Source organism: Cannabis sativa, chromosome 1 (genome assembly GCF_029168945.1).
Source record: "Cannabis sativa cultivar Pink pepper isolate KNU-18-1 chromosome 1, ASM2916894v1, whole genome shotgun sequence".
NCBI classification, from domain to species: Eukaryota; Viridiplantae; Streptophyta; class Magnoliopsida; order Rosales; family Cannabaceae; genus Cannabis; species Cannabis sativa.
In genome coordinates this window covers 1,114,652-1,140,250 of record NC_083601.1, presented here as the reverse complement: position 1 = coordinate 1,140,250, position 25,599 = coordinate 1,114,652, and the positions used below count along the sequence as shown (strand labels likewise).

Here is a 25,599-nt window from a genome sequence, read left to right as displayed (position 1 = left end):
AAATACATACAGAAGGTGTAAAATTTCAAATATGGGAGAAAACCAAAAAGAAACCGAAAACAAACCTCGGTTCGAACATCAGCACCAACATTAGCTTTTTTCCCAGAAACGTCTTCATCCATGATCAACTTCAACCTTCCTTTTCCTATTCTCAGAAGTTGGGGAAATTTTCTAAGAAATATAAACTTTAAATTTCTTCTTCGCAGGTCCACAACCCCCGTTTCAATACAGGCAGAGCAAAGTCGGAGTCATCATCTTCTACAACTGGGTATTTTCCTTTGGGGAAAACTAAAAAGAAACAGAAAACAAACCTCCAACCCGTAATCATCTTCAACCTGCTCATTCTTATTATCAGAAGATGGGGAAATTTTTTGAGGAACATCAACTTTAGCTTTCTTCTTTGTAGGTCCACGATCACGTTTCAATAAAGGAGGAGCAAACTCGGAGTCATCAGCTTCTCCAACTTGTCATTTTTCTTTAGACCTATTAGCTACAGATTTAACACCCATTTTAGAACTTTTTTTTTTTGGCATGGAGAAGGGATGGATGAAGAACGATTAATTAGCCATGATTATATATAGATTCACAGCAATATAAAGAGAGTGAAAACAGTTATAGAAATCGGTTAATGGGAGTTTGGAAAAAAATGGCAGAAAAGAAAGTAGGGGAAAATGGTTTTGGATCGTGGAGGGAGACGAGTTCAGTTATGGAGAATTTAATTTTTAAAAATAAAAAATGAAATAAAATTAAAATAAAAAGAAAAAAAGAGAGGGAAATGATAGATTGATTGATAGAAGTCAATCCTAGACCCCTGACGTGTAAGCAACAAGTGTGATGCATGAAATGTGTGTGCAAGTGGTAAAAGTGTAATAAAATAAACTTGATGAGTAAAAAAGTAACAATAACCGTGTGAGGGTATTTCAGTAATAAAGAATGCATTTTGTATTTTTGGTGTAAAAATTTCTTTATTTTACATGCGTATAAAATAAAATAGTTACTTGTGCAACACACTATTTGAATGTAGTTTTCGGCGTGTTAAACTTTTCTGAATTTGTTAAAATTTTACAGGATGTCTTAAATAACTATAATTTACATGACTATGAAAGAAAATTGGTTAAAAAATTATTTCGGATACTAAAACAAATAGAAATATATCGGTGCATCCCTTTTAAAGAAGTGCATTATAAATTTTTTCAAAAATATATATAGCTAACCTCTTTAAAATCAATTTTTTTTGTAACAATTAATCCCCAATTAAAATTTTCTTAGATTAAAATTTTCTTAGCAATACCTCGCAATCTAAAATTTTGTTGACAAACTTATTTCTATTAAATGCTGTTCTAATAATTTAAATATTATAAAAATTATTTTAAAGTCATTTCAAAAGAAAACTAATTTAAAATTACTTAAAATTAATTTTAAAATGATTTTTTAATTTCAAAAATTATTATTGCTCTATTTATATATATATTTTAAAAAATAGTATTTGGTTTATTTTTAAACCATCAGTTGTAATAAAAATAATTCCAAAGGTAATGTAATAAAAAAAACTATTATAATTGTTTTTCTATTACAAATAATATTATTATTTGTATTGTATCTTCTGGAAAAATCAATCATTTGATTTAAGAACTGAAGCTTAATAATTTTAAAAAAAGAAAAAGCTCAATTTTAATGACACCAAATATTAATTATTACATAACTAAACAAAAAACAAAGTGGTTCAAATTTTAATTGGGAAATTTGAAAAACTATCCATAAAACACTCTAAAATTATTTTCCTAAATCTATATCTATTAAAATTGCCCATATAAGACTACATTTGATTTTTCCCCATAATACCCCTCCCATTTGAAAAATAAATCCCAAACAAAAATCAAAACTTCTCTCTCTCCCTCTTGCTGAAACCTAGACCACGCCCGACCCAACCCCATCAAACACCAGCGGCTTCAGCGCCCGACCACGGCCGGCCACCGACGACCACCCACCACCACCCGACCACGCACGACCACCACCCGCAGTCGCGAATATGTCGAAGGTTAGTTTCCTCGGTCGGTTTTGGGTTTTTTCAGATTTGAAGTTGAAGACATCGGACCTCCTATTGGTCCGATGCCGTCCGATCGTCCGATGGGGTACATGGGGTAGGGTCCAATGGGATCCGATGGGTTATGTGGTTTGGGGTCCGATGGTCGTCTCGTGGGGTTATGTGGGTTGGGGTCCGATGGGTTATGTGGGGGGTCCGATGGTCCGATGGGTTATGTGGGTTGGGTCCGATGGGTTATGTGGGTTGGGGTCCGATGGGTTATGTGGGGGGTCCGATGGTTCGATGGGTTATGTGGGTTGGGGTCCGATGGGTTATGTGGGTTGGGTCTGATGGTGTTGTGGGTTGAAGTTTGAGATTGAAGATTGTTCGGTTAGTGGGTGTCTGTGGGAGTCGTCTCGGTCAGATCGGGGCTATGGGTCTCCGTCAGAGTCGTCTCGGTCGGAGGTGTTGGAAATTATTTTACCAGGATCTTAGATCTACTCACAAGTATGTTTATTAACATCCTAAATATGAACTTTCTAAAACGATGAAATAAACACATATAAAGTTTAAGAAACCTTACATTGGGTGCAGCGGAATATAATGACTCCTTGGATTCGGATATCTAGCCCACTTGATTCCTTTACGTAGCGAGCATTATCAATATACGAACACGGATCTCTTCTCTGAATCTTTGATGCTGAAGCTCCTTTGCTGATGATCTTTCTTCACGATCTTCCTCACTATGATTGAGGTATCACTTGATGTGTGTGGGCACTACTCATACACTAAGGATTTCGAAATTATCAAGGAAGAAGAGAGAGAGAGTGGTCAGCTAAAGATAGGGAGAGAGAAGGCTCAGTTTTTCTGAATAGAAAAAGTCAGAAGAAAAGTGTAATTTTCCTGAAGCCTTCACTATCTATTTATAGCATTCCTACTAGGGTTAGATTTGAATTATATGGCATTAAAATAATGAAAAAATCAGTTTAAATTTCCTACAAAAGTGGCTGGCCCTACACTTAGTGGATTGGGCCTTGCTTTTTGCAATTTTGCAATTTTAACACCTTTTGTATCGATTTTTCTCAAAAATACGATTTCCTAATTCAACCATTTAAATGCCAATTCTAACTATTTAATAACTATAAATAATTATTAAATAATATTGTCATTTATCATATTTATTAATTGAACCATACAAAGTATCATAATTAACAAATATGCCCCTATAAACTCTTTCTTTACAATTTCGCCCTTACTTAGTGAAAAATTCACAAATAGACATAGTCTAATTTGAGAATTATAATTGATTAATCAAAACCAATTACATGAGTCTTACAAACAATATTATCTCAACTAGTGGGGGGACCATGGGTCTATATAGAAAGGCTTCCAATAAGTAGATGAAATTTATGCACTAAAATTCACTAACTTATTAATTCTTCGTTGAATCCACGCATAGAACTTAGAATTGCACTCCCGGTATATAGAATGCTCTATATGTTCCACCATATAGACACATCATTAGTTATCCATTGTTATAATCCTAATGTGATCAATGATCCTCTATATGAATGATACACCTTTGTAAAGGGATTAAATTACGTTACACCTACAATGTATTTATTCCTTAAAACACTTGACCCGTATAAATGATATTTCAGCTTATGTGAAATGAGTACTCCACCATTTATGTTCGTTTGGTCAAGCTCGAAGGAGATCATCCTTTGCTTACTATTCGCAGAGATAGAAGCTATAGATTCCATGTTTATGATAGCGCTCCCACTCAATTGCCTACAGTGTTCCCAAAATGTACGTATCACCACGACCTAAAAGTAGGCTTAACTAACAAATCAAAGAACACGAATAGCCTTTCAAGATTGAGCCTAATCATATCGGGATTAAGATCATTTGATCTAGGATCAACTAGGCGATATTGACTTAAATAGATATTACGGTAAGTTTAATAAATCTAAGTCAAAGTTCAATATCGGTCCCTTCGATGCATACTCCATGCATCCACTTTGAGCTTTACTTTAACCATATTCTGGAAAGAACATAGTATTTCTCCAAATACAAGTAAACTCTTGTTGTAGATTATCATATCGGTAAAACCACGTGTACGATAAATCTAGGAAACTTTATTCACATAGTCATGTTTACTTTCCAATGTGTTGACGGCACGAATAAACGGGATCAAGTATGTGAAAAGGGTTTCAGATGAATTTATACATTATGTACATATAATCATGAAATAAATCATGTGAACCATGCAACATTAAATGTTATTTACGATCTATATTAATAAGTAAATGCGATTATATTGAAATGAGTTTTATTTAGGGCATAAAACCCAACAAACTCCCACTTGCACTAATATAAAACAAAAAGTGCGTTTCGAAATAATCTCGACACCTTGATATACAAATCAAGTGTAGTAGTAGTAAACTCCTCGTAATAGGATACGAAAGGTTGAATTAACCACAACCTTTTCTCCACCATTACTCTTCCTTTAATCACAAAATCATTGATAATGTGAAATTCCTCTACATATGTCTACTCTCTTGGGATGCGGATTCTATACCTTTGGCAACTACTTTTGGTTAATCGGAAATTAACACTTAGTAGTTTAAGGCAATTTGGAATGGTGCCAAAGATGTATAGAACTTTCCTTCGTGGCTGAATAAGTAACTTTCACTGCGGCTTTAACATTCGGTCTCTCTCGGTAGACTTAGAGAATTCGGATAGGTTTTTACACTTCTCCAAAATCACTATTCCACCCAGGAGTAACCACCATCTTATCGGAAAGATTTACTTAGCACATAGGCAAATTTCGAAATGCGATATGGTGTAGTCTAAGAGTTTTAAACACACCCTTGTAGACTAACATATAGTTCCTCTTCTTAATCTTAAAATTTACTTGATTGTCATCAAATGTTCTTCTCTGGATTAATCGATACCTACTCATTACTCCCACTCACTTGAGATGTCGGTCTAAGGCATACAAAGCATATCTAAGACCTACTCCTTGTTGATATAAGAAATTGTTTCATGGCTTTATCTTTTAAGGACAGTTAAGACTTTTCCTTAGATAAATAAAATCTATACCTAAGAAGTTGTGAAGCTTCTATAGATTGCCATTAGAAAGAAAATGCTTGACATTTTACTAAAGTAAGTTGCTTGCATTAGAGTAAGTAATTACCAGGTATACCATAAGCCATAGGTTTAGATAAACTCAAACCTATAATGCTAGGAACAGGAAGTTTGTTAAGTCCATAGAATAGACTTATTAACTAAAATTTCCTTTTATGTCCTTGTAATAGAAAACTTTAGGTTACTCCATGTGAATGGATTAAACCATAGTTCTATTGGCTTTCTTCTTAGTTTCTTATCTTGACAATCCATTACTTGTTTAAACTCACAATGGATTTTAATCACTAGTGTCTCCCAAGTCATAAGAAGGTGAGTTCCTAGAAACTCTCCCCTTACGACAAGGCAAGTGAATTATGTCTAAGAAAACTAAATGGTATTGATCTCTTCGGTTGTGACAAGACAACGAGAGGCAGTGGGATCATCATATGTTATATAAGATGATAGAACACTTTTGGAATCAAGAATTAAATATCTCCTTTATTTGCTACTTGTTTTTCAGACTTAGTCATTTTCTTAGAAAAGTAGTATTTGTTTGAACAAACACTTTCTTATCTATTGACAATGGGATGGTCCACCCCTAATCACTTAGAATAGCTAAGAAACCATGGTTAACAGTTCTAGCTTTTCTTAAGATTTTGATTAGGTCATCCATGAATCTAGTAATGATTTACATTAAGTATACAACCATTACATCATTCGAAATTGTATTACCATAGAAGGATTTAGGCAACGACTAGTAACTTTAATCATCAACATGCAACTCGAAATTTAAGGGAGGTAAGTTTGGATATAATTCAAAAATCAATGTAATGATCTTTGAACTGCATATCTACTAACTATTTCTCCACCACATCGGTTCGCAAGATCTTTAACCACATACCTTAATGGTGTTTAACCATTCTTTAGAAATTGATGAAATTTTTCAAACATTTCAAATTTCTTTGCATAAGGTATAATCTAGAGTCATCGTTTTAAGAATACAACGAAAAACTCATATCCACCTGAATGTACATCCATACGAATGAGATGAACTACTTTCGGTGGATATGAGCATATTAACTCTTTGCGAGAGATTGATCTTGTCAAAACCACTATGAACAAGATACAAATGCCATAGATTAAAAAAAATGGTAGTGTCTTTGGATGATATAGGTTTAGTTACATCGAAGAGTTCTTAGAATACTTCAAAGTGGATCACGGTCACAGAATACCTAACTCACATTCCATACGGTTTTAATCCATTAATAAAAGATGGATATTAAACACTTGAGAAAGTGTATTTGTATTGTATTACGGAATTAGAAATTTAAGAAAATTTCTATTTGGAATCTAAAATTAAAGTCAAAGACTTAAATTTATACCAAATATAATGAGTAATTCTATCTTGGACCGGCAAACCTTTACTAATACAAACTCTAAGTCGGATTTGCCCATACAAGTAGGAGATTTCTAAGATTGAGGATTTATATCAATTGGGAATAGAATTTCGGGATTATAATCATATGCGTCATATAAAATGACATGAAATGATTTATAGACCATTCATCCAATGATATGTTTTGAAAGCTAATTCGAAATGAATAAGCTAAGAGGAATTAGGATAATTTCGTTTAAAATAAGAATCCAACGATGCTTCGATTAGCGAAAGTCAAAGTAATCTTATTTATATAATCTTCTTGTTTCATATCGTAAAAATACTAGTCTAAGGTGTCATCAATTGATGAACAACTAGATGTCGCATGTACAATATTTATCTTTCGAAATCTAACACTATTATGTATGTCTAATGGTGAAAATCCACTAAAGGGATTTATCTCATTAGATAAACAAGCCAAGTTAGACCAACAATGAAGATTCGAAATTAAACTACAACTTAATAACGAGAAAATAACAAGGTTGATATAAATTCATACACAATTCGAAATTATAAGCATATAGCAAGTAGGAATGACTAGTGAAAATACTAAAACATACAATCCTAAATAATTTCCAAGGTTTTCAACAACCGATACGGTGTCCGGTAGGCGAGAGTCAAAGCATCATTTATTGAATAGAGTTGTCGGCTCATCTAAAATAGAAACCATTCTAGCAACCTTTTATTCGATCAAAATAAGAATCCAACGTTGTCCGGTAGGCGAGAGTCAAGGTTATTCTCATTTTATGAGCTTCCACCATTGTTTCATGTTTCATAAGTTTATCTCTAGTAGTCACGAAGTAGAGGAGAGTCTAATAGAGACGAAAACTTACAAAACACTTATCAAATGAAATCTTACGGTGTTAAATGCGTTCAACGAATAACCATCCATAGGGGGACGAAGTACGCGTCTCGAGGTTATATTGAAAACATTTAACTTTTGTAAGACCAACAATGGAGATCGAATATCTTAATAATAATCAAGCTCATTATTTAAAGTGAGTTGTATTTTCTTTGATTCTCTTTATTTAATCTATTTATTTTAAATATATATTTATTTAAAATTTCCAATTTAGAATGAAAAATTCTAAATATAAATTTTAATTTAATATTTATAAATTTTACTTAGATGGATATGAAAATAACATGAATTATTTCCATCTTAGTAATAATTTCCAATAAATATTTAGAAAAAAATATTTAAGTTGTTACAAAATTAATTTAAATTAATTTACAACTCAAATTTAATTTTCTATAAATATATATTGCATTTCGAAAAATTAAAGTATATAAGAATACAATTTTCGAAAAATGCATATTAAAATAAAAAATAAATCCTGGAAAAATTATTCTAATTTAATGTTAGCCCAAAATTAATTAATAAAATTAATTTACAACAAAAAATATAATTTTCCTATTTAATTAAATATATAAGAAAAATTACAAATATTTAAGTATGATGATAAAAATCAACTTAAATATTAATTTTCTATTTAATTAAATACACTAGAAAAATACTTCAAGCAAAAATATCACCTATCTAGATTTTCCTTTGACTAATTAATTCAATTTCTAATAATATACTTTAATTCAATTTATTTTAAATTAATCAATAAATGAAAAAATCATTGATTTAAGTTGATCCAAGAATTAATTAAAATAAATAATTAATTTACAACTTAATCTATTTTTCAAGATAAAATTCGAAATTCTAGCATTTAAGAAATGCGATTTCGAAAATTGATTAACAATAAAAAAATATATTTTGAAAATTATTTAAATTTAGTTGAAAAAATAAATTTCAACTAAAAATAATTTTCTATTTAATTAAATGTCATGAAAAAGAAATATTTAAGTATCATGATGAAAATCAACTTAGATATTTAATTTTCAAATTAATTAAATGTATTAAATTCAAGAAATAAATAATTAAGTGTAGAGAAGGCTTAATTATTAATCTCTAGTTTAATACTAGGAAAAATATACTTAAAATAAATTGTACCAAAATTAATTATATAAATAATTAATTTCACAATTTATAATATTTTCCTATTTAATATTAGAAATAATAAGTAGTCTAGAAATAACTATCTAGAAAATATCTTATTTGACTAAGTATCTTTTCCACAAAATTTGAAAAAATATCTAATTTAAGTTGTACTAGAAAAATCTAGAACTTAAATATTTTCAAATTTAAATTTAATTAAATATCAAAAATTAAGTTGTAACCACTTAATTTGAAAATATTCCATTTTAAGTTAATATTTGAAAAGATATTAACTTAAAAAAAAAATATCTAAAGAATCTTAATAACCAATGCCTAAAATTCCTCAACTTAATTTTGAAATTTTGAATTCAAAAGATATTCAGATTTAAGTTGGTTAGTTGAAGATAACTAAATATCAACTTAAATAGGAATATTTAATGAAAAAATTTAAATTAAGTTAGAAGAATCTAGATGGTTATAATTACATATTTAATTAAATACGAAAAAATACATATAGTTTAGCTTAGAATATAAAATTCCTTAAACTATATTTTTCTTAAATTAATTTCAAAATAAATGAAATTAATTATGTTGCTAATCAATTTTATTAGGTTAAACTAGTTTAATTAACCTAGTACGATCATTCAAATCGAGCAAATGGGCACGCGGTGGGGTGGTTTGTGTGAGGGGGAGTCTTGGGTTCGGTATGTCGTACCCATACATGGCTCCCACGACTCACCTGAGGCCCAAAAGAGAGGAATTTAACCTTAATAAGAACAAGCGTATTAATTGAATAAACCCCGAAACTAAATGGGCCTAAATAAAATCTATCGATGACTATGATATTTTATTTAGCAACATTAACCTATATGCATCTATAATAAAATTAAACACATAGGCTCACACAGTACACTTTTGGATGGGTCCTATCATGTTGTGAGGTCATACACGGATGAAAGAAGATTGTAAATATACATTTACAAATTATTATCTTGACCAAGGGAGCCATCGAGATCATTAGATCTGGCAAAAAGTAACCATGGCTATTTGCGATCAAGTAATAATAGGTTTTAAAAAACTTACACATAGTAAAACACATACTCATACCAAAGGTTAGTTGGATAGTTGGATGTAGGATTTATTTAATTTTAAATTAAATATTTAATTTCGAAAATAATTAATTAAATAAAAAAAATAATTTTTCGAAAAATTTAAAAAAAAAATTTGAAAAATTCGAAATTTTTTAAAAAATTAAAATTTAAAATTAAACCTACAATTTTTGAAAAATTAGGTTTCAACCAACCTAAATATCATTTCAAAAAAAAATTTGCTAACTACTTTTAAATTTTAAATGTTATTTTATAAATAAAAATTAAATAAAAAATTAGAAAAGATAAATAAATATCTTTTTCAAATTTTAAATTTAATTTAAATAAATAAAATAACAAAATTTAAAAAAAATTAGCAAAATATCTTATATCATTTAAAAATTACATGATTATAAATATCTTATTTTAAATTTAAATATGGTCAAAATATCTAAAAAGATTTAATTAAAAAATCTTAAAAGATAAGATATTTTTAAAATATCTTAAAAGATATTATAAATATCTTAAAAGATATTATAAATATCTTAAAATATCTGACCTTAAATTTAAAAAAAATATAATCAAATTTAAAAATAAGATAGATTTTTAAGCAAAAAGATAAATACTAATTCTATTCAAATTCAAATTACACTAATATCTTGAATTAAATTAAAAAAAATTTAAATTAATTCAAAATGATAATTAAATTGAATTAGGAATAGTAATAGTATATATCTGGCAAAACCATACAAAAAATTGGAAGTTAATTCCATGAAAAAGTATGAAAAATTGAAGAAAATTGAAAAAAATTCGAAGCTTGTACGGACAGTTCTGCGATCATGAGCTATCAGTAATGCGATTTTGTCAAATCTTCAAAAAATCATAACTAATTCAAATAAAATCCAAATTGAGTTCTGTAAAAGGCTAACTTGCTTAATTTTTTCCATACTATCCAATAAAAATAATGCCAGAACCGAAATAACAATTATTTTTTACGAAAATTTCACAATCATCAATCAATCATCAAATAACCTTTCAATCTGACATGATACCAATCCAAAGAACATACAAACAATCGTTTTAAAGTCAAATTACATGTAAGTAAATCAATTACCATGGCTACGAGGCCGGTTATTGGAAATTATTTTACCGGGATCTTAGATACACTCACAAGTATGTTTATTAACATCTACAAATATGAACTTTCTAAAACGATGAAATAAACACATATAAAGTTTAAGAAACCTTACATTGGGTGCAGCGGAATATAATGACTCCTTAGTTCAGATATCTAGCCCTTGATTCCTTTACTGTGAGCATTATCAATATACGAACACGGATCTCTTTCTACGAATCTTTGATGCGAAGCTCTTTCTTGATGATCTTTCTTCACGATCTTCCTCACTATGATTGAGGTATCACTTGATGTGTGTGGGCACTACTCATACACTAAGGATTTCGAAATTATCAAGGAAGAAGAGAGAGAGAGTGGTCGGTAAAGATAGGGAGAGAGAAGGCTCGGTTTTCGAATAGAAAAGTCGGAAGAAAAGTGTAATTTTCACGAAGCCTTCACTATCTATTTATAGCATTTCCTACTAGGGTTAGGATTGAATTATTTGGCATTAAAATAATGAAAAAATCAGTTTAAATTTCCTACAAAAGTGGCTGGCCCTACACTTAGTGGATTGGGCCTTGCTTTTTTGCAATTTTGCAATTTTAACACCTTTTGTATACGATTTTCTCAAAAATACGATTTCCTAATTCAACCATTTAAATGCCAATTCTAACTATTTAATAACTATAAATAATTATTAAATAATATTGTCATTTATCATATTTATTAATTGAACCATACAAAGTATCATAATTAATAAATATGCCTTTATAAACTCTTTCTTTACAATTTCGCCCTTACTTAGTGAAAAATTCACAAATAGACATAGTCTAATTTGAGAATTATAATTGATTAATCAAAACCAATTACATGAATCTTACAAGCAATATTATCTCAACTAGTGGGGGGACCATGGGTACATATAAGAGCTTCCAATAAGTAGATCAAGAATTTAGCACTAAAATTCACTAACTTATTAATTCTTCGTTGAATCCACGCATAGAACTTAGAATTGCACTCCCAGTATATAGAATGCTCTATATGTTCCACCATATAGACACATCATTAGTTATCCATTGTTATAATCCTAATGTGATCAATGATCCTACATATGAATGATACACCTTTGTAAAGGGATTAAATTACGTTACACCCTACAATGTATTTATTCCTTAAAACACTTGACCATAGTATAAATGATATTTCGGCTTATGTGAAATGAGTACTCCACCATTTATGTTCGTTTGGTCAAGCTCGAAGGAGATCATCCTTTGCTTACTATTCGCCAGATAGAAGCTATAGATTCCATGTTTATGATCGCGCTCCCACTCAGTTGCCACTACGTGTTCCCAAAATGTACGTATCACCCTGACCTAAAAGTAGGCTTAACTAACAAATCAAAGAACACGAATAGCCTTTCAAGATTGAGCCTAATCATATCAGGATTAAGATCATTTGATCTAGGATCAACTAGGCGATATTGACTTAAATAGATATTACGGTAAGTTTAATAAATCTAAGTCAAAGTTCAATATCGGTCCACTTCGATGCATACTCCATGCATCCTTTGAACTTTACTTTAACCAATGTTGGAAAGAACATAGTATTTCTCCAAATACAAGTAAACTCTTGTTGTAGATTATCATATCGGTAAAACCACATGTACGATAAATCTAGGAAACTTTATTCACATAGTCATGTTTACTTTCCAATGTGTTGACGGCACAATAAACAGGATCAAGTATGTGAAAAGGGTTTCAGATGAATTTATACATTATGTACATATAATCATGAAATAAATCATGTGAACCATGCAACATTAAATGTTATTTCTGATCTATATTAATAAGTAAATCTGATTATATTGAAATGAGTTTTATTTAGGGCATAAAACCCAACAGGAGGAGGGGGTCGTCTCGTGGTCGGTGTGGGGGTGAGGGGGCTGGGTCGGCTCGTACGATGAGGTGAGGGTGTTGAGGGTTCGGTTGGGTTGAGAGAGAAGCGAGAGAGATAGAGGAAGAGAGAGAGTTGGGTTGTGTGTTATGTGAGGGTTATTCTCGGGTTTTTTTTTTTTTTATAAAAGTGTCATATATATTTTATTTTGAAATGTATTAGTTTAAGAATAAAATATTAGAGCTTTTAAAGTATAGTTTTAACGAGAACGTATACTATGCCAATTCTTTTGTTAAAAATGGTTATGAGTTATATTTTATAGTATTAAATATGATTTAAAACTAGAACAATAAGGAATTTGGGTTCAAATTTTAAGCTGAACATTTTTTATAAAAAATTAATATACACATATTTTTTTTTTTAAAAAAAAACTCTTGTTAAAATTTAAATTTTATCCTTAACATATATGTAAATTAACTTCAGTCATCAAAGAAAAAAAACTTTTTATTACAGGCTTTAAAATGTGTTATAATTCCATTGAAAAAAATGTGTTTGTTATAAATTAATATAAAATAATATAAAGTAGATGAGAAGAAAGAAGAAGAAGATGAAGAGAGAAAGAGAAAGTGAATGAGAATTTCTGAGTTATTTATTCCAATGGGGTGAACCCCTATTTATACAAATACAAGAGTGAGATATTAAGAAACTAAGAAAAAGGAAAACTAAGAAAAAAAAGAATGTTGATTACAATTAATGGTAATAAATAAAAGATTTGGACATCCACATAATTATTAATATTTATAACACTCCCCCTTGGATGTCCATAATAACTGCCTTATTAAAAATCTTGTTGAAAACTTGATCAAAAGAAAAAGAGTATAGTGTAAACTAACTCCCCCTCATTTAGACATTTGTGGAGATCTTCTAATCGACGAATTTCGATCTTGTCTGCCGTCTTCTCAAATGTTGATGTTGGTAATAACTTTGTGAATAAGTTTGCAAGATTGACACTTGATTAAAAATGTTGAACACCGATATGTATTTTCTTGAAGCGTATAAAGAATAATTTGGTGAAATATGTTCGAACTCTATCTCCTTCAATGTACCCTCCTTTTAGTTGACCGATGCAAGCAGTATTATCCATAGAGAATTGCTTAGGTTGATACTTCTTTATTGAGTGCAATCCATATGTTTCCCGAATATGATATGTCAATGATCTCACTCACACACATTCTCTACTTGCTTCATAAAATGCAAGTATGTTAACATGATTTATAGTTCCCTCGTTAAAAACCTTGCCAGAAAAACCCAGTGGGACAAAATCTGAGCTAAGGAAAAAAAGAGTACAATATATATTTCATATTCATAACTATTTGCAAGTTGCCTCGTTAAAAACCTTGCCAGGAAAATCCAGTGGGACAAAACCTGAGCTAAGGGAAAAAGAGTGCAACATGAATATGTCTCCCTCTCATGCACATATGATCCATAATTCTTTTGGTGATAATAGATCTCATAAGATTATTGTTATCTTTTAAAATATCACCATATATAATCTTTGATCATATATTTTCTATAACTCTTACAGAGTATGTATGGACTTCTAAATTATAGATGAGGGGTTCATGGAACATTAGTCTTTATCCAACTAATTGTATCATTCATGTGTATATAAAATCTTGTTCATACTAAAATTTAACATTTCAAGTAGATATGAACATAACACATTAATGATAATATAAATTTTCATTTGTGACAATGATGGTACTCCAAAACCATATATTTGTTCCATCTTGTTGTATGATCTTAATTTCCATATCAAATGATCATATATCTATAATTCTTGATACATATGAAGTACTTCAAGATTTCAATACTAATGAACAAACTTTATACATTTAATATTTCTCGATATACAAAAGAAATAAAAATTTGTTTTGCAATTAATCAAAAACTCTTCAAGAGTCTATCACAACGTATAATTTACGTATTTATACTGCATAGACAACCATACGTATTTTTCAAACAATAATTTACTTACATGTCTATATTTTATACAAAGATCTTTGTCATATAGTGCGCGCGACTTAGAATTTATATCACTTAAGACATGTATTAAATTCTTCTAGAATTTTTAGATAAGGCTTATTTCAAATTTTCACTATATTAGGAGCTCCAAATAAATAATCTTTTGTTGCAATATTTATGTGACGCTTATAAATCCTCATAAAATATATTTCAGGCTATAATCAAATCATGATTATATTTTCTCAATATTTAAGCCTTACTTCAATCAATCTCATGTCTATGCAAACTTTGTACAACAATTCATTATGTACAAATACATATATGCAATTTCTCATTAGAAATATTTCTTTGCACACCCTACAGGTCTTACTTCACTTTATGTGAGTAAACTTACCTGGACTGCGTCATAATATTTTGGCCAAAAACAAAATATATGTCGATGATTCTCGACAAATCTAATACCATGATCCTTGCTATCTCATGTTAGTTTATTGCATATGCACACATTCAATATTTATTGTCGACAAAAATTATATGATAATTTCCTCCCATATTGACATAACTTATAGAGATCTCTTTAATTTATAGGTACCTATATATAATCACTTCAGGGATTCAATTATGATCAAATGTGTTATGTCTAACTTCTCTTGGGAGTCTCTTCAAGTACCGTTTTCATCACGGTTATCATTTTAATACTTTATGACATTAAGGTATCTCCATGAGTACCTCTAGATTTAACAACTTCAGGGCAAATCAAATGAACATTTACTAACAATTTCTATATTGTTCATTTACGCTTCAGGCATTTTCAACTCATTCTAACTCAACTTTGAATAATATTGATTTGCAGTTGGTATATATCATTTTAAACTATATCGTTCTTATATACTTTGTGCAAGGATCATTTTTCAAAAATTATCATCGATCCCAACTGCTTCTCTCCCCCTGATCGAGAGAATTTTTAAAATTGTGATATCTAATAACATTAATACACCTGTAGGGATTTCAATATATCACAATGAATCAATATTTATTTAAACCCATATATACTATATGACATTGAACTTCAGGTTCAAGTTCAATATTTATGAACTTAATTCATTTCTAAGAATGAGTCACACGTGTATAATAAGAAATACATAAATTTACTCATTTTGTAAATGCATGATCATAAAATCTTATCACATCGATAAGAAACTATGCAATTAAAATCTAACAATGACTCAAGATTGTTAAAGAAATATAATTTAAATATTTTCTATGTGCAAATTCTTCTTTTGAGCTTTATAAATTAACAATGAGAAGAATCTTCTGGTTCTTCAACAAAATTTAGTCAAATCATTTAATAATTTATTGCATATGATTGATCATGTCAAAATAATTCAATTCATGAACTTCAAGTTCACTATAATTTGTATTTCAATGAAACTTTCAAAAGGTAATGTAAATTCATTACAACATAATCATTACAAGTTTCATTTTTATATACCCGAATAATATAATTATATTATTCTCCAAAACATATACACTCTTTAGGAGTCACTATTATATTTATCAAACTTTATATTTCGTCAGGAATCACTATCATCAATTCAATCATGTGTATAATTTAAAAGATACATGACGACTTCATCATGTTATTGTAATGGTCAAATAGATATAACCATAATATATCATTCATTTTTCCTGGTATCTTTTTAACAAGTCGTCTAATTTATTAATAGACGATTCATCAGTCTAATTATCATGACTTGATATATTATATATTTAAATGTACAACAAGTACATATAATAAGTTATTTATTATCACTTTCATAACTAGATAAAAGTTATACATCTAGGTACATACAAAGATATTTCACTACTCAAAGTAGCAATTGTATGTAAGACTTTTTCAGGAAGCTTTTCAAATAATCATTTTGTGATTCTTTATCACTTTGATTATATTGGATCACTAACAAATATTAGTAAATTATATATCCACTTTTAGGAATATGTAAATTGAATTATATAGTAACTATATATTTACATATCCAGTACTAACAATAGTTTGAAACTATTGATTTCAAGAAATAATAAAATATGTATATATTAATTTACTTCTGGCATTGCCAATATATGTGAAATCTATATTCTTTGAAATAGAATTTCATGTCTATTCATTCTCTTTAGGGAATGATATTTAAATATTCTAAATGTACAATAAATTTGTACAATTTACATTCTATTCAGTAATCAAATATACTTTTATCTTGATTATAAGTGTGTCCGTACTACAGGTACGCGACTACTATTATTCAATTCCACACATGATATATAGATTTCATGCACTTTGATTGTGTGTGGTATCTCATCTTTTGGTTGTTTCCAATTTCTTCTGGAAATATTTGAGTAGCAAACAATGCCATTGATTATTTAAAATCATGACATTCACTTCGGGGAATGAAGTTGAACAAGTAGAACATTATTATAAATTTCTTAAAAATTTATTACTTGTTCGTGCTGATAACGTGTTATAAAATAATATAAAGTAGATGAGAAGAAAGAAGAAGAAGATGAAGAGAGAAAGAGAAAGTGAATGAGAATTTCTGAGTTATTTATTCCAATGGGGTGAACCCCTATTTATACAAATACAAGAGTGAGATATTAAGAAACTAAGAAAAAGGAAAACTAAGAAAAAAATGAATATTGATTATAATTAATGGTAATAAATAAAAGATTTGGACATCTACATAATTATTAAATATATTTATAACAGTGTTATAATTCTTTAATAAAAAAAAAAGTGTTATAATTAATATATATTATTTTCATTTTTTTACAGAGTAGCAACCAACGACCCTTCTTTCTTTATGTGAGTTCGCCCCTAGCCAAACACATCAATTGCTAGTTACCTTTCTTTTCGTCTCAATATGTCAAGATGAGTTATATCATTGATATAGTTTTCTAACTTGATTGTTTGTGTTTCTCGATTAGCTAATCTATTTATATTAATATTCATATACAAGGATTGAAAAGAATTAATGTAAGCTTTATACTAGTTAAACCAACATACACTTCATATATAAAAAAACTAGCAATGAGCAATGATTGACATTAGTTTTCATTAAATAAACATGCATTAAACGAATACGGTCGTTGTGTGATAGTGACAATGGAGTGGTCGCAACTTTTGAAAACCAAGTTCAAAACGACTCTATTGTAAGTGTCGTTTACATTTGATTTTCAAAGATTGCAACGGTTCCACTAATATGAAGTACTATTCTATTTATTTACGTCCCGTTTCCTTCTTCATGTAACTTCAATTTATATTGTTTGGTTTCTCATTTCCCTTCATTCGTTAATGGCGGACATGGATTTACAGGGACTAAACCAGTCAATAAATACACCACCACCACCATCAACACCAACCCCATTAGTGTCTCCCATGGCTCTTCAATTATCTGGTTTTTTAAATGGGGACACAATCCAAGTTCAAGGCGATGCAGGGGACTTGCAATTCTCGGTTCAATTGAATATTGCCAAGAAACTTTTTCACGAGAACGTTGAGCCACAGCCACTTCACTCTCCTGGGACAGTTCCATATAACCCAGAAAATTTTTCTGTTGAAGATTCGAGTTTCTCTTCTTATGTGACCCCAAATGCCTCTGAAGAGTTAAGGAGACGAAGTCGTTTTGCAGAGCCAGTAGTTGATGAAAATTGCCGTTTTGGTGAAGAGGGTGATGAGTCTGAGGAGATTAAGAGTAGGGAGTGTGTTGTTACGAGGCTGAGAAGTGGGGTCATATCTCCAGTGAAATATTATCCTCTTCGGATTTCAACTGAGAATTTGTTAAGGCCTATTGAGAAAGTGAAAACAAGGAAGAGAAATTCAGAGAAGAAGATTGATGTGTTTGAGAGATTGTTTAGAAGGCGTAGTTGTCCTGTGAAGCCATGTACTTCTTATGCTTTCTTTGTTATGGCTACTTGGGGTGTGGTCAAATCATCTTCTTTTGGTGAAACCAGCAAGAGAATTGGTCAAATGTGGTACAAACTCTCTCACAATGAGAAAAAGGTACATGATATGCTTTCTATCTTTCTCATTTCTTTACCTCATAGAGCTTTTTATCAAGAGAGAATAATGTAATGGAATTTCTTATGTGGGGTGTAGTTATACCAGGAGATGGCTTTGAAGGACAATGCAAGATACAAGAAGCAATGCAAGTTATTAAAGATGAAGAAAACTTTGTAGAGAACAGATTATTATTTCTTTATATAACATTTAAGCTGAGACGATTGTACTAAGCTGTAATGAAAATGCTCATAATAATACTAGTAACTGGTTTGTTCTTATTTATTTATTTATTTTTGCAAGAACTGGTTTTGTTGTTGCTACTGATGTTTTATATAATATTATATTTTCTTTATAACAAAACACAAATCCAATAAAAAAATCCTTTATTTAAATTTAATATACAACACATGATTTCAATGAATTGAGTTTTCTCCAGAACTGTACATAAACTCAAAGAATTAGTGTGTGAAATTGTAACCAAGACAATTGCAAAGATTAAAGAACAGAGATATTTTACTTTGACTGTGACTACTTAAATAGAGAAAGTCTTTGAATACACGTCGAAAGGTACATTGGCAGTCAACTGCGGCTCCTGCAACATAAAACAATAAAACCAATTCAAATTCAGGATTATCATTAGAGACATATTGTCTTCTTTTAGTTAGTCAATAATAGCTACCAATTCAACTAAAATGATGAAATAACTAAGGTAGTACCTGTCTCATCCCGCCTGAAAGGCTTCCCCCAGATAAGAGCATGGTGAGTAGGGATGTCACAATACCACCCCCAAGATCATTAGCTGTGTTTCTAATTGTAGATCGCATTGAGTTTAGCATATTCCCATACGTAGTTGCATGTCCACGCTCGATGGCTTGGATGAAAGAATAAGTCATGGCACCAGTTGAGGTGATCTTGGACATAGCCTGTGCACATAAATAAGAAGAACAATAAGGCTTTTGTGTCTTTTTTCAACTTAAACCAAAAGAAAAGTAAGCCTTTTCTTTCATTCTTTAGATGAATAGACATGAAAAATGTCCTAACTTCTAACTTACTGAGGTATCAGCTGAGGTTTGATTATCATCACAGCCACTGAAGGAAATGACTTCCCCGCCGTTCGTTCCCTTCCAAACACCTGTTCTAGGCCGATGATCCTCCCAAGCATACTTCCCACTTCTACATTTACAGATCAGAATGAAGTATAAGAAAAAACAAAAAGTTGAGTAGCTCTGTAGGAGAAATGTGCACAATCTATCTAAGACTTCACAAACTAAAACATCCCACAAACCTGTCCATTCTACATAGAAAGGGCAAATCAAGCACAGTTCCACTATGACAAGCGTCTATAATGGCATGAAGCTTGACACCAGCAGGAAGAGGCTTGACAATTGTGGCATTGATTTCATCATCAACTATCATCCCTTGAGATGCATAATCCATGGGACAAAGCGTCTCATCATAACCGTCGATCTCATCTCCGTTGTAGTCCTTCTGTTGGGATCCATGACCAGAGAAATGGAATACTAAAGAGTCTCCTGGTTGACAACCTTTCACAAGCCAATACAGGGCCATTCTCATGTTCTGTTTGGTTGGACGTTTGTACGGATCAGTTTCTTCTTCTACAAAATTACTTGCAACAACAGGCCAATATCAATACCAGAAATTCGCCAAACTAACATGAAAGTGTAAAATTTACAAACTAAGCCACTTTGAACTCTTCCTATCACACCAAATTTGTTTTCTAAATTTTGTGGAATTGATATAGAGATAAATAATTGGTAAAATATGATATAATTAAAATTTAACCATATCATTACAGTAGCAAAATAAGTTCCATGAGTTTTCAACTTCATCAATGGTCAAGTTATATATAATCAACAGCAATAAATAAAAATAACTTTAGATTAAAAGAAATCAAAGAAATTTTTTCTTTCTTTATACCAGTAAGCATGACAATCGAGGACTCAGGGAAGCTGAACTTGTTGATCAGCAAATACTTCATGCACTTAGCATCGTTTATACACCCCTTAAGCTCTTGCTTCGTGTTCTTATACGAAACGCCGCATATCAGAGCACGCTTCCGCCCATGTGCCGACGGCAACGTACCCGCCGGGACGCGATTGTACGGCGAGGGAACCGTATACGGCGGAAGAGCAGGTCTTTGATGCAGGCCGACGGATGAGGCGGCGGCAGCGCGTGGCTGAGCTACACGCGTGACGCCGCGGCATAAGGCGCAGCATATGGAAGTGGCTCCCGGCGGAAGTTGCAGCGGCGTACGGCAGTTGGAGCAATCTACGAGCAAGAACATTGTTACTTGGGAAAATTAGTCAGATCGAGCGAGAAGGTGTTATATATTTTTTTTTTCTGGGTGATGAAGCAGATTTTGGAATGGGGAATGGAGCTATATGATGGAGGAAAAGGAGTAGAGAGATTGTGATTTGAGTTTGTGTAGAGGAAGTTGTGTAGGAAACTGATGATGAAGAAGAGGCGAATCCCATTGGCAAAAGAAGGACGACGACTTTGACTTCCTGTAAATTTTCTTCTCTGCCAAAATCACTACTAGCGGGAAAATATTATACTTAATTTTGGGTTGTTATCTATTCAATTGTTAAAAATAAATTTCTGTGGCTTTTTGTAAAGAACAATTAATAATTTTGTTCCTCAACTTATCACACTAAGCTTGTTAATATTTTAAGATATAAGTCTGTTAATATAAATATTAATAGACATAAGTTTTTTTTACAAAATTTTTGTTTTTGTTTAAGATATGTATTTATAAATAAAATAAAAGGAAATTGCTTTATGTACCGTTTTTTTAATTGTTTTTTTTAATTTATAGTTTGGATTTCTAAAGTGTTGCAACGTTAGTTGTAATAGGCAGTGACAGACCCAGAAATTTTACTTTGTGGGAGCTTATTTATCATTCAAAAATATTTATACCTATATTATAATTATTCTTACTAGATTTATTTAATTTTATGGGAGCTTTTTTTTTATGATTTTGATTTATAATTATTAAATTTAAAAAATTACATTTAATTTTATAAAAGGCAATATTTTTGCCCAAACTAATACACTTGGGTCCGTCCCTAGTAATAGGGGTTCTATACGATTTTTTATTGCAATTTACATTCCAACGCTAGTTGCAATAGGGGTGTCTATGTAGAATTCTGTAAAAATACAAAAAAAAAAATTATTTTAAAGTGTAAAAATGAAAAAGTTCCTAAAATAAAATTTGAAAATATTCTTTTTTTAAAAAAAAAAAAATAATTTTTTTCTTTAATATTTTTTTTTTTATCAAATTAATACTTTTATCATGTTTTTTTTAATAATTTTCTTTTATGAGAATTAGTAAATATTAATTTTTAACAGTAAAAGTTACAAAATTTAACATAAGAGGTATGATTACATAGCTATTATAGTTTAGGAGGTTATAGAAAGTTGAAGAAATTAATCATTCTTTTGTAAATGTCTTCAGTTGATTTTTTGGTCAACTATTTCCTCCTCTAAATAAATTATTTGAGTGCGCATGCCTACAAAAAGAAAAAGTTAACATAGTGCATATATGCACTATTGCCAATTTTTAATCTTACCATTAATTAGAAGTTTGACTTCTAATTTTCTTTTTGTTTGTTTTGCATTCTTCAGCATGAAATGTGGGTCGGAGAGATTAGTGGATTATGGTGAAGTACTGACATTTAATTAGTATTTCTAATGAAGATGAGGAACATAAAAAGTGTTATTAATTTCTAATAAGGGGAGTTTATTTATTTATTTTTATTTTTGTGGAAGTATATTAAGTGGAGTGTTGATAAGTACATAAACATTATATAATATTGTCAAGAGATACACATTAGTTGTTTTTATTGATAGGCATGTCTTTGTTGATTCAAATGATAAATTGTTATATGTTTACAAAGTAGAATAAAATGAAGAAAAAAAAACATTATTTATTTTCTTCATGCAATCAATTAGCTTTATATATATGTTCCATATTAAAAGTGTATTCCCAAATTATAAAAGTAGGAGGTTTCTCAAAATTAATTACAACTTATAAATATTATTAATATTGATGTGAAACTCTCTAATAATATATATTTTTATTTATAAATATATATACCTATCTAAGAATAGATATAAGAGATTAAAAGCTTGTCTAATAAGATGTATTTTTTTTTTAATGTATTACTTAATAGTTTCAAACAAATAGTTTATCAATTATATATGTAAATGCAAAAAAAGAAAAGAAAAAAAAGGTGTGACACAACTACAAAAATTAGTATTTAATATAAAATTTTCCTTAGTGTCTCCTCTAAAAGCAGACACTAGCTGGTATTGGAAGAAGTTATGCAGGCTGAGAATGGATTACACTCAACAGGACATCGATTCTGCTGGTGTGAGGGAAACTTTTAGAGTTTTTAAACTCTATAATTCGTCCTTTAATCAATTTATAGACCCCGCTGCCAAAGCGATCTGGTGCAGCCTTAATGTTCCGAAGCATGGTTTCATTCTTTGGCAGGCGGTTCATTCGAACCTTCTCACTAGAGACATGCTTAGCAGGTTTCAGATTGTTGTTGAAAATACTTGTTGTGCTGTTTGTGGAACAGGTTTGGAGAGTCATCATCACCTATTTTTTGATTGCAGGCTGTCTAGTTTGGTTCTTACCAAACTGTTTAGTTGGCTGGGTTTCAATGGTTGGGATTCTTCCTTTAGCGGCTGGTGCTGCTGGTTATCTTCTTTCCAGCCGAGCTTCATAGGTCGGTTGCTGGTGGTTTTATTGGCAGCAACTATATACCATTTTTGGAGGAATAGGAACAATTGTATATACTCGAATTATTCTAAAACAGTGAATTGTATTGTTCAAAGCATTAAAGAAGATGTAAAGTATAGATTGAGCATGATCAAGAAAAGAAAAGGGACAAGAATAGAGATTGATTTACTTGAGAGAATGATTTGTAATTAATTGTTGTTGTGAGGTTGGTCTTTCTTTGAGAAAGATTGAGGGTGTATTTGTCTTGTTCGATTAATGAAGTTTTTTCTTCTCGATCAAAGTATATGTTTTGTTTGGCACAACTTTTACTTCTACTTTTAGACAATAAATTAGTGTTTAAATATTTTATTTTAAATAAAATATGAGAGATTAGCTTTAGAGAGGATTCTAAATTGAATAAATCAATAATCAATAAATACATTTGGGATATATATATTTGTTCTAAATACTAATGTTTTTTTTTTTGAGTTAAATTAAATTATTTATTTAAAAGGGTAAGACTTTTGGCAACTTAGGACTAGAGGAGACTTTAGTTGGTATTTAAAGAAAGTCCTCAAGCTTAGATTGAATATATGTCACTCCATGATATATGATGTTGTTGTAAATAGAAGATTTTGTTGGGTTTTATGCCTTAAATAAAATTTAATTTCAATTTAATATTATTTTATTTTAATAAAATTCAAAAATCACATTTTGACTTTATCAATCGCTTGATTTATATGTTTATTTACGTGATTATATATTTAATATATAAATTCTATTAAATTCAGAACATATAGTTATTCATAGTTATAGTGACGCCATCACAATGAAAAATAATTATGATTATATGCTTTGACTATTTTTAGTCTCGAGATTTATTAGTGAACCGAATTTACACTAAAGTGATAATCGACAATGTGGTCTACTTAAATTATGGAAAGTGGTATATTTTTTTTTTCTTTCTAAATATTGGTAAAGTAGACTTGTATGAATCATAGGTTTACATTGGACTAGACATATCATAATCTTACCATTATATATATTATCAGTCAATAACATTGAGTTGATATAGATTCATTTGACTTGAATCCTAACATGGTTAAGTCTTAAGCTAATTATGCTACTCGAGTTCTTTAGTTTGTCCGTTACTAACTTACCCCGGTATAGCCCATACTTACATCTTGAGATCTCGATAGTATAATTGAGTGGTAGTGTTAATCAAAGATATGAACATCTATAGTTTTTGTATTAGAAGTGATCATATGGTTTCTTTGAGCTTGGTTATGTCTTGATCATATTGACTATGATAGAATTCAAAGACTAACCAAATGTGTCCATTCACAATGAAGCTCTCTTGCAACCGATCCATGATGAAGAAGTAAAGTAGGCTGTGTTTTCTATGCATCCAGAACTCCCGGGCCTGACATTATGGGACCTGGTTTCTTTCCACACCATTGGGATATTGTTGGTGCTGATGTAATCAGCTTAGTGAAAGAGTTTTTCGGCTCCGAAGAAATGCGTTGTGGTCTTAATGACACCAATCTTGTTTTGATCCCAAAAAAGAAAAACTTTGTTGTTATGGGTCATCTTAGGCCAATATCCTTTTGTAATGTTCTTTATAAGATCATCTCAAAAGTTTTGGCAAACCGTATGAGAGATTTGATTGACTGTATTATCTCTGACACCCAAAGTTCTTTTATTCTTAACCATCTTATCTCAGACAATGTTATGGTTGCCTTTGAGGTTATGCACTACCTGAAACGAAAAAGAAGAGGTAAAAAAGGCTTCATGGCTCTTAAACTCGATATGAGCAAAGCCTACGATCAGGTTGAATGGAGCTTAATTTCTTAGAGCGGTTATGAATCGTATGGGTTTTGCTAGGAAATGGATTGATCTTATTATGGTCTGTGTCTCTACGGTTCGCTACAAAGTTGTTCATAATGGCCATGTACTTGAGTCTATCTCCCGTCAAGAGGAATCCGTCAAGGCAATCCACTTTCTACTTATCTACTTATCTCTTCATTATATGTGCCGAAGGTTTTCAGCTCTAATCCAAAAATTTGAAGCCAATAGACTCATTCAAGGATGTCGTGTTGCTCAA

At 30.4% G+C, this 25,599-nt stretch overlaps 3 protein-coding genes across 3 annotated transcripts; 2 read left to right on the top strand and 1 right to left on the bottom strand.

The window, feature by feature from the left end:
- The first annotated feature begins 17,480 nt into the window (after positions 1-17,480).
- On the top strand, positions 17,481-19,024 carry LOC115707426 (uncharacterized). The gene is made up of 2 exons (XM_030635388.2): positions 17,481-18,748; positions 18,845-19,024. The coding sequence occupies exons 1-2, from the start codon at positions 18,041-18,043 to the stop codon at positions 18,923-18,925; spliced, it is 789 nt and encodes a 262-aa protein (XP_030491248.1). The 5' UTR covers positions 17,481-18,040; the 3' UTR covers positions 18,926-19,024.
- Positions 19,025-19,114: 90 nt separating this feature from the next.
- LOC115704757 (metacaspase-1) lies at positions 19,115-21,304 on the bottom strand. The gene is made up of 5 exons (XM_030631962.2): positions 20,687-21,304; positions 20,034-20,364; positions 19,801-19,921; positions 19,465-19,671; positions 19,115-19,340 (listed from the first exon to the last, which is right to left on the bottom strand). The coding sequence occupies exons 1-5, from the start codon at positions 21,051-21,053 to the stop codon at positions 19,281-19,283; spliced, it is 1,086 nt and encodes a 361-aa protein (XP_030487822.1). The 5' UTR covers positions 21,054-21,304; the 3' UTR covers positions 19,115-19,280.
- Positions 21,305-24,926: 3,622 nt separating this feature from the next.
- LOC133033733 (uncharacterized) lies at positions 24,927-25,349 on the top strand. The gene has a single exon (XM_061108803.1). It carries the CDS (start codon positions 24,927-24,929, stop codon positions 25,347-25,349), a length of 423 nt encoding a protein of 140 aa, XP_060964786.1.
- Positions 25,350-25,599: the final 250 nt, after the last annotated feature.